Raw genomic sequence first — 20,368 nt, 5'->3', positions numbered from 1 at the left:
ATTTTCTTGAGTACTTACAGCTAATTTAGACCTCATCATTTTGCAAGTAAAGTGGAGATGTTTTCCATCATGTGTTACCTTGAATTTAATCTGTTATTCTGTTACCCAATCACCCAGTTTAGTGAAATCCCTTTGTAACTAACTCTTTGCAGACAGCTCTGGACTTCACTATCTTGAATAATTTAAAATCATTCATACACTTTGTGCCTCTCTATTATGGTATCTTTAAAAAAATCATAAAGGTTGCAGGCATTTCAATCTTGTGACTATTCTTTAATTTCCATTTAACTAGCTTCTTTATTTAGGATTTGCTCCCCTTTCTTGAATTAAATGTTTCAGTAGTGGAAAAGCTCATTTTCTCTTCACAAGGATGTTATTGCTATTACAGCATGGTTATTTTAAACTCTTGAACCAGATGCTGCACTTCAACTGAGACTAAATCAAGAACTGTCTCTTCCCCTGTGGGTTTAGGAATGTCTGCTCCAAGAAGCAGTTAATAATGTCTATAAACTTTACCTCTGTGTCCTGAGGTGACAGATACCCAGTGAAGCTACGGACAGCTAAACTCTCCCATCATTAGTTTTCTATTTTTACAGCATCTTTGATCTTCAGGAATATTTTATAACCACCACCAGAGTCAGGTGGTTATCACTATATTCCTACTGCTCTTCTACTACTATTCAAGCACAGAATTTCTATGCATAGAGTCTCTAGGGTACAGCTGGATTCATTTATGACTTTTATATTATTAGACTATGCTTTCTTTCATGTATCATGCCACTGCCCCATGAGCACAAACTACTCTGTCATTCCTATATATTTTGTGCTCTGATATTACTGTGCACTTCTGTTGTTAGGAATCTATAATATAAGTCTCCATTTTTAAAAAAACAAGCTAATACATTTATTAGCAGGCAGAGAATGGCATCAGATGTGATCACCACAAAATTATCAATGCACTTCCTGACCAATTTACAACACTCTTGGTGTTCCAGTGCACAGCCTTGAATAGATGGTCAACCGTACAACCTTGTGAAGTAGTTTTAAGTTTAGAAAAAAAAAAAAGTGACTAAACTGCATTTTCTGAAAAGCTAATACAGATAAAATTTATGATAAGAATGTTGTATTTTACAGATTCATAATCTACATCTTTATTTAATATAATTCAGTGCGTCTCTCCCTTAAATTACAAGTAGTACACCTATTTTGGTATCACCATTTAACATTTTCCAAAGAAAGGATGCTTCCAGAGATTGAATGAGTAAACCTGCAATGCTTTATGAAAGAGCTGACTGAGTAACATGTAATCCTTACAGACTTCTGCTGAGACAGCCAGCACCCCCTTCTGCCAAGGATATATTCAGGTAATGCTTTAAGTGGGCTCTGATTCTTACTGGAAATGATTCTGTGACACTGCCCTTGGGAGATCTTGCTGAAGAGAGTTTGGGTTCTCTTATACACAGGCACTTAGCGTGGGAATCAATTACTAAGACTGTTTTACTGAACTGATCAGTTTTAATTACTATGTAGTTGCTTTTTCTTTCAGGTATGAAGATCTGTTCAAACAGAAGGAATGACTTCCTGTGAGATATGGAAACAAGGGCCAGAACTTTGTAATGTGTAAACCCAAAGAACTACCTTGTCTTCATGGAAAATATTAGTAAGGCTTGCATCTTAAATCAATTTCACTCTCTTGATCTGACTGCAAACAAAACGCTATTTTTTTAAATGAAGAATAAGTAAATATAATTAACTGCCTTTGGTTAGACAGAATGAATTGTGAGCACTTCCAGCACTGCAAGCAAATGCTATGTAGGGAAGTATGGTTTAAACTGTTGGTCTGGATAGATGTGCTGATTTAACAAACATTGAAACCACAGGATGGAATCAGATGCTTAGATGAGACTACATTTATGAAACTGTTCACATGATGAAATAAGAAGTGAGGGTTGCAAGTACCAGAGGGTAGATGTATTAGTCCGTATCTGCAAAAACAACACGTAGTCCTGTGGCACCTTATAGACTAACATTTTGAAGCATAAGCTTTCATGGGCAAAGACCCACTTCATCAGATACAAGGTGGATGAAGTGATGGCTGTTGTTCTTAATCACAGGCTTTGGCCATTCTGTAAGAAATCCAGAGGAATGGAAACAAACAAACAATCTCTTTCCTAGGGTTGAAGTTTCTTGATACAAGTAGGAAACAAATTGTCTTGCATTAGGACTAGATGGGAAAAGGTGTGCCAGGAGAGACTGGCAGAATATCACCTATTTTAGGTGTGTTTAGAGGACACCTTGTCTTCTGAAAAGTTGGGGAGTGCTGACCTCTGAGACAGATCAGTACAGAAATAGGGATGACCAAAGTGAGGGCAGTAAAAATAACTGTTCCCTAATTTTAATCTTCTGAATTGTTCTGCTTGGTGGCAGAAGTACAGAGAAGCTGATTCAGACAGTTAACAGACAGTTCATTGTTCTCCCTGATCTCCCGGCAAAAAAAGAACAGGGTTTGTCAGAGCACCTTTTAAATTAAGGGTAATGCCACCCTGGAAAGGCCTTTCAGAAGTGAGGATGACAATCATGAAGTCAGATTCCTCCTAATCTCCTCAGCCTGAATACTCAAGTTGCATGTCATCCTTCATAACTGGTCCTGGGGGGTCTCTGGAAATGTGGGAGGTGGATAACTTTGCCAGCCAGAATCTCCTCTGGCAAGTACAACTCCTCCTAGAGAACAACAGGGTCCTCTGGGCCCTTGAACTTCTCTGCAGCTGGCTGTACAACTTCCTGGACTGCTAAGGGTTGGTGGGTTGCTGTGCTTTCAACTTCGAGTGTGGGGGCAAAGGCTGGCACACGTGATTGTGATTAAACTCTGACCTGAAGTCCCTCATGACCGATATGGCTCAAGGAATGCAACTGAGCAGAATACACTGAAGCAGACCTGGGATAGTGACCACTGACCTGGTGGTATGTCCATGGGGTTCCAAAGGGGTACTGCACAGGCCCCTGCCATTGGGTCAGCCATAGTGCCTGTGGGGTCTGGGGTGTGGAACTGGAGGGATGCCCTGTAGCTTTAAAAACATCAACTCCAACTCAGATGAGTACTCCCAGGCAGACCAGGGCAATGCTGTGGACAACTGTAACAGAGGGAGTACTGGCTTAACATAGGTGCCTTCCCTATGCCAGGCTATGGGCAGTACCGGCATCAGTGCTGCTGAAATAGCCCCTCTCCTGAGGCTCCGTTGACAGTGCCAGCATAGGTGCCCTCATGGTCAGTGCTGAGCATGGTGCCTTGGGTCATGTTCCAAGTCCTGCACAGAAGATTTCATGGCAGGACCCAGGGACCAAGTCACCTCTATCAAATTCCTACCAGCCTCAAAGACATCTGGTGTTGGATGGGAAGTTCAAATCCTCTGCCACCATGTCCTCTGGCTTGGAGTCCACCAGCAGTGGATTTGACAACTTCCAAAGAGCAGACTCAGGAAATGAGAGCGACAGGCACGGCAGGCTTGGACCATCCTGATTGAGGACACACTCACCAAGCACACAGAGTGAGCAGCCCCTCTCCACACTCTTCTTCTTGTACAACATGGGAGACTGGGAAGAGCGCTGCACTTGAGCTCTGGACCTTGGTGCTGTGGGGGGAATGCTGATGCTCTCTATCATGATCCTTCTGAAGTGCTGAGAGTCCTGTGCTGAGGCATGTGGGCTACAAACAGAGGCCACTCATGCTGGCTCCAGTGCCAGATGTGGGTGAAGAGCTGTCTCCATGAGAAGGATTTTTAAACAACAGAGTCCCTCTCCTCCTCATTACAAGGCTTAAAGCCCCTAAAGATCTTGTGCTTCCTGGCCTGGTGAACCTCTCCTACGCACTTTAAGCGGAATTTATGATTAAGCAGGGTCACCATGTAGCATAGATTCTGAGCAAGTACTGCCAAGGCTTAAAGCCCTTAGACCAAGGCACGCCCCTTAGGGGTTTGGCAGGGGGGCGCACAGACTAAAGTAACCACAAACACAATAAATATATACACACTAGTCAAAGACCACTAGGAAAGGAACTTGCAGAACACAAGGACTGAGATGCTCCCACAACAATAACTGGCAGCAACAAGAAACTGAGGGGGCAGTGAGGCAGCAAGGATATATATATGCTATCACAGAGCCACCACTTCAGGAGGCTCCCCTGCCAGCCCAAGAGATACCGCTGAGGGAAAACTGTCTGACAATCGTGCATGCGGTGTGCGCACACATAAATGGAATCAACATGTGTAATTGCCTGAAGGACTGACCTGCCCTTGCAAAAGTTCTACTTTATGCTACATGACAATCATTTAGTATCATTCAGATTGCTGACCACAAAAACTGATATTTTAAATGAAAAAAAAAAATTATGCAGTCATGGACAAGCTTAATTCATCAAATCACAGTAAACAACTAAAATTTTCAACAAACTGTGCCTATTGATTGATGCACAAAATAGGTAAGCACTACAAGCCGTTCAGAAGGCAGCATGTCAGGAATGACCGTATCACTGTATAGCATCAACATCAGTTATTAGAAAATAATTATACTTGCATTATCTAGTAAGTAAACTGACACCATATATGTATTACAGTAAAAATAAAAAGACATTGTAAGCAAATGTTGCTCCAAAATCAGTATCTAGATTTGAAAATAAACAAGCCTTGCAATCTTGGGAAACTGAACATTAATTCCAATTCTTAAGCTTGTCTCTCTAAATTGGTTGTATGATGCAGAGAATATCTCCAAGTAACTGCTTTGCTCAGCTGATCTTTGCCAGAGCATAACTTTCTATCTCATCACACAAAGATCACAGCAGCAAGACTAGAGTAACAAGTTGTGATTCATCATCACAATTCTTACTCTTTGTATAATTTCTTTGCACTGTTTAAATGCTGTAGGAACTAATCTCCTACCCCATCATCCTCAGATACTACTGGAGTAATTTGGCAAGGGGCTATTTGTAAAAACAATTGTTCCTCTTACCTTTTTAGCTAAAGAAATCATAGTGATTAATTGACTAACTCAAGGTTAAACAAGCCCTTTGTTGACTTGCCATTAGAAGCCTTTAGTACCAAACTATCTCTTGGACCATATTGCCCAACAGAAAATGCAGTCTAATGAGACTGGTACATTCCAACATGGGTTTCTTTCCTGGCTGTGGCACTGACTTTGAGCAAAACATTTTGCCTCTCTACACCTCAACTTTACTCAATTGTAAAATGGGATACTATTTTAAAAGAGTGTTGTGAAATTTCATAAGCCCATTGTCTGAAATGTTTTAAAACACTCAATTAGAAGTACTATCTAGATATCCAAATATTCGCAAAAGTATTAAAACCTCAACAAATATAATATGGCCTGCAATTTCTTATCAGTTCTGGTCATCTGATTATTTGAGTCACCATAGTTATTACTTGATTATATTTAAAAACCAGAGTGCTTTACAGAAACACCATTAATCACTTTCTATAAACTGCTTACCTAGGTTGGCATACATCACAAACAGATTGAAATACTGCTGCAAATGGCGTCCATGCTCAGACACTTCCCTTCTAAGAAGATTTAGTACTGCTCTTAACAAATGATCACTCAAACTTAAGTTATCATAGGCCTGCAAAACAAAAAAAAAATTAACATTATGGCAGATCTCAACAGTTTCCATTCAGTAAATTCTTACATGGGATCTCAGTAACTGATTAGTGTTGGCCTATTTAGGTGTTGTTTTTCATGCAGCAAAATAGTACAAGGTGAAGCCCTTTTACAGTGGAATAGCTAAAAAAACTGGTCAACAAAATTTTAAAGAGACACTACTGTGCGCACAGTGAGAGAAATACGAATGGTTCACAGCTTACTTTTTCAACCAAAGAAAAATATTCATTCCTTTCCCATTAAGATGCAATACTTACACTGGGAAAGACACCAAAGTGCTCAAACTACTGTGGGGTTTTTTTTTTTTTTTGATAAAAAAATGTATAATTACTAGAAAATTCCATTCATAACTCTCACAGGCAAGCAGTATTCTTCTATAAACAGGACTTAAGGGAAAAACTGTATGCATGTATTTTGATCTTTTCCTGAAGAACTTAAGACAAATAAATTCAGTTATATATGTAACATATATAACCTCTACATTAATTAGAATGTGACCAATCATCATAGATAACGTAATAAAAAGTAATCAATTGTTTCTTAGACAGTATAAATAGCCTCCAATAAAGAAAAGAATTAAGGGACTTCACTCTTACTTCCCTGGGGAAAAAATTAAGAGTTAAGGTTCCTAATGTTAAATAAGAGTTCACTAAGAAAGACCTCTCTCCAGATTTAGCACTGCTACTTTTCATTATAACACATTTGCATGACCCAGAATCATAGCTGTTACAGCGAGGTACCCTAGTCACCTTTATTAAGTCTGACTTTTCTTCGCTTGTTTTGTTATGGGAAGCACTACTTGAGTGAGAGGTCCCCACTCCTTTTACTGAGGACTAGGGAAATGAGCAGAGTGAACGGGGTTTGATTGTGACAGAAAAGTTTTGTCAAAGGATTTGCAGCACTCTCTAAATGTAGTAACACTATTAACTAGACCAGGGTGAGCAAACTTTTCACATGGGGCCTCACTTTTGATCCTTGCGATTAACAAGGCCCCTTCCATCCCTCTAATGTAATCTAAACTGATGGAAATTTTGGTTATAGTCATATATATAAAAAACCCTTTCGGCGTGTGTAAGAAAATATGTGAAATGTAAAAACTATTAATGGGTACATAAATGTGAATACACATACATAAAAACAGTAACATATTTCTACATTTTTAATGGATGAGCCTGAGACCCAGCAGCTGAGCATGCTACACCTTCCCTTTCAAAATTTCACATGTACACACCCACCTACCCCATGGGCCTGCCTCTCACTTTGCACACGACTAGACCAAACTTTTAACACAAGTTTGCTCTTCGGCTGGGTTGCTTCCACCAAGAATGGCGTAACTTCCACTGATATTCCTTCTACGCTTCGTGATTTGCCATGTCCAAAAGTGTATTTGTCTTGGCAGGTCAGAAATCGGGGATATGATAAATTGGGATCTGACCCTTTAGTAGCACTGACAACGAAGACCAATTCCTGAACTGGCACAAGAAAATGGAGCCAGCGGACTTGTGACAATAGGCCTCATGAAAAAGTATAACTGTGGGCAGTTCTACATTAGGAGGTAAAAATCAATTTTGGATAAGCAAATCCAGCTACCAGAACTGCCTAGCTGGAGTTGACTTAAAATCTATTTTTGCCACCATCCACAAAGTGGGAGGTCAACGGAAGAAATTTTTTCATCCATTTCCCTTACTCCTCACAATTGCTAGGAGTACTGGGGTCAATGGCAGTGCCATGACAGGTCAATTTAGTGTATCCTCACCAAGCGTGCGCTAAATCGAACCCTAGAAGATTGACCGCCAAAACACTGATAAGTGAAGACATACCCTGCATTCTGTGCAAGTTATTTAAAAATAATGCATTGTATTTGGGTCTGAATTCTTTGGGGAATAACTATGTCTCCTGGCTCTGTGGATATACCCAAGTTCTGTCCTGTATTTCCTGTTATGGCAATCTCTGGGGTCAACATAGCATACACATATTTGACAAAATGCAAAGAAGGCACCAATGAGAGTTTTCTAAAGATAGCTACAGAATTTGACTCAAGGTTTAATAACACTAAATGACTTCCAAAATCTGAGAGGGATGACATATGGAACATTCTGTCAGAAGCCTGAAGAGAGCAACAATCCAATGCACAAACTACAGAACCCAAACCACTTTAAAAAAAAAAATACATCAATCTTCTGCTGGTAGCATATGATGCAGTGAAAATGAATTGTACATCAATCCACAATGCTTTGGATCATTACCAAAGAGAACCCTTGATTGGCATGGAAACTTTTCCTCTACAGTGCTGGCCAACACATGAAGAGGCACACAAATGTTTAGCCTGCCACATAAACACCTTGCAACCCTGACTACAAAAGTACCATGAAAATACCCATTCTCAATTTCAGGTGACATTGCATAAAAGAAATGGGCAGCATTATCACCTGTAAATGTGAAAAAAATTGTGTCTTACTGGCTGGCTGAACAAAATGTAGGAGGGAGTGGACTTGTGGAGTCAGAAGTTTTAGAGTTTTGAACAATTACGTAGAAGAAATTTCTACATTTATAAGTTGCACTCTCTCAATAAACAGATGGTCCTGGAAGACTCTGAGATGAAATAAAGGTTGTTTTATTGGCTTCTTTTTTATAGTGTAAATATCTGTAATCAAAATAATACAAAATGAGCACTGTGCACTTTGTATTTTCTGTAACAAGAAATACCGGAAATGTTGAAAAAATGTTTAACTTGTTATTTTATTAAGAGTGCAATTAAAACAGATTGCAATTTTTAATCTCAATTGTGATTCTTTTAAAAATCTTTGACAGTACTTATAAAAACTTGCAGAACATGATTAGCAACAATAATTTCAAAGTCAACCAGTAACCCAGGTACAATAAGGTGTGGGCTATAAGCATAACTATCAAAACTGAATATTGTCTCTTGGCTAGAAAGCCAATGAGGATGAAACTGTGGGAGACGCTGCTAGCAGGAAAAATTATGAGGACAGAATTTTATCATTCTGCGGGTTTCCATAATGGTCTTCCACAATTCAGAGATGTATGGAATATGGAAAATAGTGAACAGAAGCAGAGTGAGATAAGGGAAAAAAAGAATGGGATAGGGAAGAACCGAAAAAAAGGGCAAGTTATTTTTGGACCACCAACTGCAGCAACTTCCATCTGTAAGGGGCGGTTGGGGCCTCTGAAGAGGCCATGTCTATTTTATATTAACCATGTCTACACCAGACTACACCATGTCTACACCCCCCTTTTGAAAGGGAGATGCTAATGAGGTGCTGCAATCAATATGCAGCACCTCATTAGCATAATGGCTGCCACAGCTCTTCGAAAACACCGTTTTCAATTGCGCACAGCTCGTCTACACAAGGTTGTTTTCAAAAGGACCCCACAGATGTAGCTATCTCCTTACTCCTATTTGGTTATAGGAATAAAGGAATTTCGACGTCTGCGGGGCCCTTTTGAAAAGGACCCTGTGTAGACAAGCCACGTGCGATCAAAAGCAGCACTTTCAAATTGCCAAAGCAGCCATTATGCTAATGAGGCACTGCCTTCATTGCAGTTCCTCATTAGCATATCCCCATATGTCTCATTAGCATCCCCCTTTTGAAAGGAGGGTGGCTAGTGTAGATGTAGTTATTGTGTTTAATAAATAGGTTAACTGATGACTACGTTGTTACCTGCACACTGCTGCGGTGCAAGCACAAACACAAGCACAAACTCTTTACACCTGCAAAGTCACCACAGATCTGGCAGTGTATGCCTTGATGCAGTGTGGGACAGCTTGATCCAGCTAGCTAGCAACAGCATGAATACCCTGAGTTCTTGGCACTTCAGATTAAAGGAGTCAAACAAGGAGACCAATCTTTTGGTCAGTTTGGTGGGCTTGATACAGATGTCTGAAGTGTGTCACATCTTTTCTATCAGATGATGTGGATTTGTACAAAATGAAGGTGATAATCTTCTGTGAGGCATGAAAAGATGCATTTACCTTAGACAAGAATGCTTCAAGGATTCTTAGCATTATCTTGTCACCATGGAACACAGAAGGGATCATGCACAATTAAAACTGCCAGGTCAGAAACTAATCTAGTAGACATGATGGTGACCAGAAAATAAGTTTTGATAAGTAGGATGGATATTTTTATGTCAATGGCTCAAAAAGATACATGAGTTAGGGCTTCTAACTTGAGCATTAGGCTTCATGAAGGAAAGAAAGATTGATTTAGCTGTAGATGTAGACACACTGATAAGTCTGGTTATCTGAAAGTTCTCTGTCAAGGAACTGAACATTTTGCGAATAGGTTGATGTTTATTGCTGACACCTGGCATGATATAATGATTTGCTCATGTCCTTTTTCTACACCTTCCTGAACAGTATCTAGAATCACAAGGATCCTCAGGATTCTTTTGGTCTTCTTGACATCATGAACTAAACTTAGCCCAGGTGGGAGACTAAGTCTTGAGTGTTGAAGCCACGCCAGTTATCTGATTAAATGAGGAGGGGGTGGAGTGGTGCACATCCTGAGTGGCTGTGAACCAGGGCTGCTCCATCCAGGCTGGAGCACCCCCAACTCCCATTGGCTAACCATAACAAGTAAGTCTCATCGGTTCCTTGTTCCCACTATGGCATAGTGGTCACATCCATCACACTAGACCAGAACAAAGTCACTCAGTAAGGTAGTTCTGGAACCCCTGCAGAGCTAGCTTGACAGCTCTGAGACCCAATGCACTGATGCTCTTGTGTCTTTCTGAGAGAGTGTCTAGATACCTTTCACTGTCCTGTGCCCCAAAAGTGTTCCCTAATATATTAGGATGGCACTAGTTGTGAGTACCTGTGGCTCAAAGGCACATGAGGGACTGTTCACCTTAGTTCAGCCCCTGCTTGGGCTCATTATGTTAACTTGCATGTGCTCCAAGTGAATGGTTCCATACTTTCAGGAGAAAGGGATAGAGGAACCTGATCTGACTTTGCCCTTGTCCTAATTCCTGTACACAAAGCCAATGGGGAAGCTGGAGACATCTGAGCTACACTCAGCACTGCACAACTTACTGAAAGTATCTGGATCTTACAGAATTTGTCCATAAGGCTCTTTGCTACAGAAGTGTCAACTCATATTCTCAGCAAACTATTTCTGGTAATCAAAAAGGTCATCTTACTGTTTATCATAAATATATATATTTTAAACAGACCCAGCATCTGGCTTGTGGACAAAGTGTGCTTGGTTCAGAGTTCAGATCACATCATATAGTGATACACTTGAGTGTTATGAGACTTAAGACTGACTGCTATTACTATGAGAACCTCTGTACAGACCCTGCATTTGCCAAACGGACACATGTGAAATTGACGCGGGCAGTGGCCATGCCATACGCAAATCTCAGCAGACTACAGTGGAATGGTCATATGTATGAGAATGTGAAGATATGCATCTGATGTCCATTGCCTGTAGGGCCCTCTCCCCATCACTGGCACGGGGTTGTGTCAGAGCTGCATCTGCTGTGTTGGGGACTATACTGTCACAGTGATAAGATCCTTGAAAGCCTCAGAAGGTGTTGGGTGTATAGAACAAGTCTAACTTCTCCACCAATTCCTTACTACCCAGGAAGATGACAAGCATCAGATTTCATGAACCCGCTGGTGGAGCTGGAGTCGACAACACTGGGACCCGCTGCCCCACCTTCTAGTGTCCTGACTGATGGTGCACCCTTCTAGGGTCCTTCTGAGGAAACCTGACTGGGGATTGGCTTCTCAGTTTTCTTACGTGGCACTGGAGCATGATAATGGTGCCACATGACTGAACCCACCTACAAGTGTCTTTATTTTGGAGCTGGTGCCACCTCTGGAACAGGCTGAGGCAGAGAGCTGCCTCCATAAGCAAGAGCTTTAGGTGATGGTTCTGCTCTTAGTCCAAGGCCTAAAGCTCTTGCGAATAGGGCACTTATCAGTTTAATGAACCCTTCTAAGTGCCTAGCTGATAAATAAGGGATGAGTGTACTAGATTTGATTTAACGGAGTACTTGACTTACGAGTACTTGCTAAAACAAGGGAGACATTTACCTACCAACGTTTACTAGACGAGTGAACTTCCCCTGTTAGTATGAGCCAGACGCTGGCGGGACAGAGACCAGCAGGCCCGCGCGGCTGGCTCCACTCCAGCTGCACAGTCCCCAGAAGGGGAGAGGAGCAGTGAGTCTCACAGCCACTCAGCTGGCTGCGCTCCAGCCGCTGGATCCCCGGCAGGGGACGGAGAGACTGGCAGCCCTGTGCTGGCGGTGCTTCAGCCGTGGGGCCACCAGGGGAGGGGGTGGGGTGGAGAGACTGGAGGTCCTGCAGCTGGCTCGACTCCAGCAGCAGGGTTCCCGCAGGGTCGAGGGAGTGCGGCAGCCCTGCGGTTGGCTACGCTGGAGCTGCAGGGTTCCTGGTGCACAGGGCAGGGGTGGGGGTAGTGAGAGTGGCAGCCGCATGGCTGGCTCTACTCCAGCCATGGGAAGACCCACAGCCGGAGCTGAGCTGGCCGTGGGGTCCCTGGCCAGGGCGCAGGGAAATCCACAGCCTCCCCGCACCCGCCAGTCCCAACATTCCCCCAGCCCACAGCTCCCCGCACAACACCCCCCACACAGCCCACTCCCAAAACCCACCCCATCCTGTTCAGTTCCAAACCCCCTTCCCCCAACCCCAATGTTCCTCTGCTGCAGCCAGGAGGAACAAGCAGCCACCTCCTCCACCTGAGCTGCCTTTTGGTTTTAACCTCCCCTCCCTCCCACTCATGTCCCTAAACTGTCCCCAGCCTTTAACCCCCCCGCCCTCAACCCCAGGTTCACTTACTTTTCAAAAGCAGTGCCAGCTGCTGACCCTCCGAGCGTTTGGAACCACTCAGTCTTTTACAAGTATTTAATAGGAATTTAGCGTCCCTCTTACAAATTTTCGCCTGCAGGCAAAAAGTCAGGAACCAATTGTGCTCGTAGGGCGAGGGATGAGTGTAGTGGTGATTATGAAAGGAGACCTAATATGCATTACATATAGTAAGACTCAACCTGCCTCATGAAATAAAATGACCAGTGACTAAAACATGCCTACCTTCATCAACACAGATGCTCTTTTGTTAAATTTCACACCATTTATCACATTCTGAAGAATATAAATTGAAAATGAATAAAGTCACTGCTTTGATACCTAAATTCTGTAGTTATTAATCTGATGGGGAGACTTTTTTTTAAATGGAATTTTAACAGTTACAACATTATATTAGTTTTATTCAGGCTGACCAGATAAAGTAGTAAAATTATTTTCTTTTAAACTATATTACAATTGTGTATTTTTAGTGCCAATAGTGGTGAAAGTCTGAATGAAAAACTTTGGGATCACCTCCTTTAAAACTTGAAGATATTGTGTTTAAAAAATAAAAACTAACATGTTTTTGACCAATTCCCTGACTTTACACCTTTGATGTGAATTCCTTCTCCAAATTGTGAGCGCATCAAAATTTAATTGCTTAACTTTGAGACAAATTTATAATTCTTCCCTATGAGCATTTAAACAAATTGCAAAACAAATATACAAGTGTTTAGACTGAAAAGTGTAAATACCTGACTAGACGGTCCAGGAGAGGCAAAAGGTGAAGGACATGGTCCATCTTGCAATGAAAAATGTGCAATAAATACTATAAGCTTTGCAAATGCTCCCCTAACTTCAGCACTAGGACATTCCAGAAGGTACTCAGAAAAGCGGTTTGAAACATTAAAAAGGACATTGTGTGCAAACCAAAAGCGTACATTCTTGCTGTGACGAAGGAGAATGCATAATGCATCATACCTGAAAGAAATTATACAAGTGTCATATTAACATCATTGTTAAAATAATGAGAGATACAAGATGCAACCCTCAGCATCTGAAGCATAAATGTCTTTCATGCACTGTCCCAAACTTTCTATTCCATTAAACATTGAGGACAAAAAGATTGCTGAACATGATTTTTTTTAAAATCAGCTTGTCACATGTCCACAGAAAACATGATCACTTGTTTTAACTAGTGAACAGAACAGTTTGAGTTCTAAACATTAAAAAGTTACACACACTGGAGTTTTTCCATGCAAATACCAAAAGAAGTAAATACTGCAAATAGAGATAAATATTAAGCTACAATGTTTTCATTTCCAACTCCAAGAGATGCCAGAAACCAATATATACATCAATTTAATCAAATATGCAGTTTAATTAGGCTCCCAAGATGAGAGCCACCACACACTTAATTCCTCTGTTGATCAGGCATAAAAGCAGAAGAATAACTGATCAAGTGAGCACTAAGTCGGACAAAACAACTACAAAAGGCGTACTTTGGTGACAAACCACAGATTGTAATTTTAAGTACAAAATTTCCTTTAAAAAGATCTTCCACATAAATCATAAAAGCAGCCATCCCATCCCATCCCCATACATACATATCAGTGGGAGGATATCAGAACTTTCTGGCCAACAGATCTCTCTTACTACCTCAGCTACAGGAGGAAATGCTAGCTCTTTTGTAGACCAACCACTGGAGGAAGGCTTTTTCATAGTGTGTTACCCAACTATTTATTAGTCGTCAATTGAGTACTAGCGATTCTATTCCCAGCCCTAGTAGAAGAGTATGTCTTATTATAATCAGTGATCGACTAAACCAGCATGAGTTATACTCTCTGAATGACAGTATGGTACAGAGCATAACGCTGGGATTTCTTGTAGACTCGCATGCTTGGTTTTGGCAGCAAAGTTGCATAAACTCTCAGTTAATTTATTTTTAAAAGGGAGGTGAGGTGTTTGTCACCCAGATTTAAGATTTCTTCAAAGTGATTAAGAAAACATGTTAATCCAGTGATAAACTGTCAAGAGCTGTCAAAACAAAAAGCAGTCAAGTAGCACTTTAAAGACTAGCAAAATAGTTTATTAGGTGAGCTTTCGTGGGACAGACCCACTTCTTCAGACCATATGTGGACAAAGCTCTTCTCTGGAAATACCATCACTGGACCTAACCAGGTTACTCACAGAATCACGGGCACTTTCTCATGCTCCTCTACGAACATCATATACGCCATCATGTGCCAACAATGCCCAGGAGCTTTGTATATTGGACAGACTTCTAACTCCTTTAGCCAAAGGGTCAACGGGCACAAAACAGACATCAAAACACTCCAGATCCACAAACCAGTTAGTCAACATTTTAATGGAATGGGGCATTCTGTCAATGACCTCAAGGTATGTGTGTTACTGAAGAGAAATTATCGCTCCGTTTTAGAAAGAGAAGTGGACGAACTGACATTTATATTCAAATTCGGAACATTAACACATGGTTTAAATCGTGATGGGAACTTTCTGAGTCACTATAGGGGCTTGTCTGCATACTTGACTCAATCTAATTCTTGATCTTCCCCCCGCACCCCTCCACTCTCTGCTCACCTTGATTATCTTTTTCTGATTTGTCCTCCTTGCTTACTGTTTTTGGTTCTCTGTGTCTTAAATATTGAGTCTGTTCTCGTCTGGATATGGTCTGAAGAAGTGGGTCTGTCCCACGAAAGCTCACCTAATAAACTATTTTGCTAGTCTTTAAAGTGCTACTTGACTGCTTTTTGTTTTGATAGTGTATAGACTAGCATGGCTCACTCTGTCAAGAGTTGTGATTTTAATTCTATGCACCAGTTCTTTTTCACCAAACCAACATGAGAAATTTTAAATGTTCTCAGAGATTATACTTTTAAACACACAAAATACTGTTAAACCTGAATTTTGTAACAGCACCTTTACTGTAGTACAGCTGCTGCTGCACAATCGTCACGTAAATCAAAATCAGTTCATTTTAGGGCTCAACATCTCTACTGTACTTCTCCATCCAGCTTTAGCCCTCATCTCCACATACACATTTGAAATAGACATGGAACAAATACTTCAAACAGCTTTGTTAACACTACTTTTACTCAACCTAGATTTCTTAAAGGAAACTGAACTGCAAAAATGGTAGAGTCATTGTTAAAGACAAATATACCAATCACTAGCAGGGCCACGGACTATTTTCTTTGTGTGAAATCCTGTGGTGAAGAGAAATCTAGCGGCTAGTTGAATACTAATCATAGTTATTTCTTCTGCTTCAGGCAACAAGTGATCTTGTCCTAAAGAAAAATTAAAACAACTTAAGTGTAGACAAAATAAAACAAAATAATTTTACCTCAAATTCGCAAAGTAACTGACAAACATTCTGGTTTGGTAAAATACACCTGGTCAAAACAGAATCTAAACAAAATGTCCAGAGCTTCTCATTAGTGATTCAGGCCTAATCTTCAAAAGCGAACAGTGATTATTGGTTAACATGAGATCTTAAAAAGGCTCTATTTCCAGACAATGCTCAGGTTCCACTCTTTGGAAAATAAATGCTGTTTCCAGGTATTTTTAGGTAACCAAACTGAGATGTTGGTCACTTCTCAAAAACTAAACCGCACCTTAAGAGTTGGTTAGGTAACAGCTGAGTGATGTAATTAGCAGCTGCTGCTATTTACTTTTGCTTTTACTAATAAACATTTTAGAAAAAGCTAAGTAACTTCAAGAAATGTAATATTTGAAGAAAGATGGTATGAAAAATGGAAACAGTTATAAAATTTTAATAAATCAGGTATTCCTAAGAATTTTTTAAACTGATTTTTAAGAAGTATCAGATTAAAAATGAATCCCTTTTAAAATGAATGCATGGAAATTATGCTAATAGTGCAAGTAACTTTAAAGAAAAGCAGTTTTTTTTTAAAAAAGGAACACTCATTGGTGGAAAAAAGATGTTCAAAAACAAAATGCAAGAAAACTTACTGTGAATCAAGAATTCTAGACAATGTTCATAAAACAGTTCCTGAAGCAGATTATTTTCTAAACGAACAATATATTATAATAATGCTTCAAATACTAACCTGGAGGAGGATTTAAGTAGACACTATTACAAGTAAGCAATTTTTTTATAAACTGGAAATATTCTAGACTATACTGCATACGATTATGCATGAATTGCACATTCTGTTTCCGTACACTTCGCTCAATGGCTGATGGCATTTTAATCTGGTGAGGTTTAGTGGTGATGGTAAGTTCTGAAATATATTTCATTAGCTCATTGTCTTTATCTATTGTGTCCATACGTTCATAAAAAAGAATGTAAGCATTCCACCACCTTTTCTGGCGTCTGTAGGACATGCGTTTCATCATATGATCAAACACCTCCCCCATATACTCTCCACCAAAACATTGATTTTTCATTTCTTCATCATCATCCATCTTGCACTCTGTTACATCTCCATCATCAAATTTATACCATCGGTTTTTCTCACCATCTCCACCATTTCTCTGGATAATGTAAGAGTAATAATGTCCACCACTGGCCTGACCACTGTGTACTAGAACACCAACTAGCCTATATTTAGTACTTCCAGAGTGTTCGTTTTCTGGCTGTTCATTTTGTATCAACTGATTTTCAGGATTTACGTCATCTCCTTCCAATTTTGCTACACCTGCTACTGTATAAGGCTCCATGTCCAGCTCCCGTGGAAATTCAAAATAATCATTGAACTTGATTGCACATTCCCTTTCCCAGTCATAATCAAATCGCTTTAACTGGATAGCAAGAACTGGAGGCAATTTCTTAATCAACAAGCGTTTCACCGTATCAACCTAAAAAAGGTACCAAATAGTATATTAATTCATAAGTACTTATCACTCAAAACAAAAACAAAATCTAAGATCTAATGATGAAAAAACAACCCATGTAACAAACCCAGCCGATGTTTATAAATAATATACTGAAAAACTTGAGAAACAATAGAATCTTGGCTGCAAAGCAAAAACAGTAGAAACAACATTTCAAATTTTATAAAATGAGTACACAGTGGACTTGGAAATAATATCCTTAGCATCTCACTGAGCTATGGCTAAATTAAAACAGTAGCAGTTGTCTACAGAAGTGGTTCCCAATCTTTTTCTTTATGAAGACCACTACATCATGATTGAATGTTTTTGTGGACTATAGCCTCCCCACAAGGGCGTTCCTACTCTCCTCTACCCCAGTACAGATCCCCCCCAGCCACTCCCTCCAGCAAAGCCATCTCCCCAGGCCTCTGCCTTACTTCTGCACAGTCCCTGCAACTGCCGCTGGACTATGGAAAAAGTATCTCACCCCCCACCCCACCACCAGAACAGCTGCAATACCCTCACACAGACCACCAGTGGTCCCTGACCACAGGCTGGGAAACACTGGTCTACAGCCTATTATCACCATACCATCTGTCTAGGCTACTGTTAAGCTATCTGTTGCTATAAAATTTCAAACAAGTTGCCAAGTTACTTCTGAAAGGTTTGCTTACCAAACCAAACACACACTTTCCAAAAAATTCAACATTAAACCTATTTAGCAGTAACTTTAGGTTTAGGAGACAAGCAGGCTCATCATTTGAGATCTAGCTTCCCAACACAAATTCTAAAGTATTTTATTTAAATAAATGACTGTTTCTTGGAAATATTCACAGCAAAACTGCCCCCACTCAACCACTGACTGATACATTTATCATCAAATTTGAATATATTATGCTAAAACCAACTAACACTCTGGTAAGCCAGTAACATACTCACACAGAATTGAATCACAAAAAAAGGTCATTACCTTTTTGTTGCATTTTTCACAATGATATGCGTTTGCACCTTCCAGTAAGTCTCCTTTAACATATTGTTCCAAAGAATCAAGCAGGTTTTGGTGATTTCTGATATCTACATTCAGGGTTGTAAAAGATTCCTCACACTCATACCTATAGATAGGATTTAAGAAATACCAGTGCTTTCATTGGGCAATTTTACTTGATTTGTAAAACAGTCTAATAAAAAAATTTGTTTAATATTTGATTACAACAGATTGGCATTCTAAAATAAAACATTTTATTAGACAAAACTATGTATTTAAACCTACTGCTGCAGCCAAAGCTGGCAGTTGAAATTCCTTCCTCTTAAGTGCTAAATCAATATGGTAGATCTTTATTTTTAGAAGTCTGATATGTTCAAAATACAATAGTTTTATATAAAACTTCAACATGAACTCTTTCTCCAACCTCATCCCTTCATCAACAGTCCATACAAGCCAATATAATCCTCTAGGTTTAAAACTAATAAAAGAATGTTCTTCTTCACTCAGCGCATAGTTAACCTGTGGAACTCCTTGCCAGGAGACTGAAGGCTAGGACTATAACAGAATATAAGGAAATTCATGGAGGTTAGGTCCATAAAGGGCTATTAACCAAGGGTAGGAATGGTGTCCCTGGCCTCTGATTGTCAGAGGTTGGAGATGGATGGCAAGAGACAGATTGCTTGATCGTTGCCTTCGGTCCACCCCCTCGGGAGCACGTGGCACTGGCCACTGTCAGCACACAGGCTATTAGGCTGGATGGACCTTTGGTCTGACCCAGTATGGCCGTCCCTATGTTCTAAAGCAGACAACGTTCTCTTAGAATGAATCAGTAAAGATGGGACTGGAGTATGCAGATGTGAAGAATGATTAGGGCTACATCTAGCTTGCAGAAGTCTGATGTGTCAGGAGCCTTCTGCTGACATCCATGAGGAAGAAGGGATGTGTCGGGAAAGCCTCTCCTGACAGAACTGTCATCAGGAGAAACACAAATGTGTTGCTAAATTTGCATATATTCTGCTGCCAATTCACAGAAATCTAGACATAGCCTAAAAGAATGCATCATTCTTTGTGTTGCACTGCAGATTTAATTTACAGCACTTACCTATGTGTACTCCAAATGTGTTCGACATGTGAGGCGCAGTTGCATTGAATGGTGGCAGAATTAGTTGGATCAGATTAACAGAGGTGTTACGAAAACACACTTACTCAAATGATTCCAAATTTCAACCACTATCCTACCCTGGACAATCATCACGAATTGCAAATTTCACAACAATTCAAGTAAGCACACAGAATTGAGAGCACATAGAAAAGTGATCTGTTAAGCAGCTGGTCTCAATAGTGCTCAATTATTAAAATGTAACTATTATTGTTATAAGTAACACATCAGATCACAGCTGAAATTTTCTCTCTGCTTTTTCAGAGTAGTGTTTGACACGTATAGTCACATTCACAGTTGCCTTTGTACAGTCACTCAGTCTTCTGCTGAGTAGAACTCTGACATACAACGCAACAGAAAAATATTTTAGAAAGATGAAAACTGTAAGACAGAATTGGCAGGGGCATTCAGAGGCAGGTGTAGTACCTGAAACTACTTTTATTTCATTTGTTTGAAAGTGAATACACAAGCTGAAAAGAATTGTAGTTTTATTGGTAAAAGTCAGTCAATGTCTATTTCACTACATGCATGCATATACAAGAGAAGAAAAAGTTATACCAATAAAATGCAGTGATAAGCGAAATAAGAAATATTACATTTGAGAACCTAAGATATTTACTTTGTATATTTTGATGTGATGTTAGTCTTTTTTTTTTTTTTTAGCTTTAATAAGAACTTAATTTTCAGTCACTGCATCTGTTACTAAGTAATTATTGTCTGCCCCTCCAGCATTTCTTACAACTGTGAAAATTTAAAGATAAAAACAAAAACATTTAAAATAAAAAGATTCATATGCCAAAATTATAAAAATAGAAATCCTGTCAAGCCTATCATATATTTTAAGTTGATATATCTTTAATTA

The 20,368-nt window shown here is 39.9% G+C and overlaps 1 protein-coding gene across 2 annotated transcripts in view; it reads right to left on the bottom strand.

Moving 5' to 3' along the window:
- USP9X (ubiquitin specific peptidase 9 X-linked) overlaps window positions 1-20,368 on the bottom strand; it is a 203,372-nt gene that overhangs the window by 22,488 nt on the left and 160,516 nt on the right. For both annotated transcript variants that reach the window (XM_074995034.1, XM_074995025.1), the window contains exons 34-38: window positions 18,333-18,474; window positions 16,597-17,347; window positions 15,690-15,813; window positions 13,261-13,486; window positions 5,500-5,629 (exon numbers count right to left, since the gene is read on the bottom strand). In XM_074995034.1, the coding sequence (XP_074851135.1) occupies window positions 5,500-5,629; window positions 13,261-13,486; window positions 15,690-15,813; window positions 16,597-17,347; window positions 18,333-18,474 (1,373 nt within the window). The remainder of the gene's footprint in view (window positions 1-5,499; window positions 5,630-13,260; window positions 13,487-15,689; window positions 15,814-16,596; window positions 17,348-18,332; window positions 18,475-20,368) is intronic.

This window comes from Carettochelys insculpta, chromosome 1, assembly GCF_033958435.1.
Source record: "Carettochelys insculpta isolate YL-2023 chromosome 1, ASM3395843v1, whole genome shotgun sequence".
NCBI lineage: Eukaryota > Metazoa > Chordata > Testudines > Carettochelyidae > Carettochelys > Carettochelys insculpta.
The sequence above is the reverse complement of the archived record's forward strand: the minus strand, read 5'-3'. Positions and strand labels throughout refer to the sequence as shown.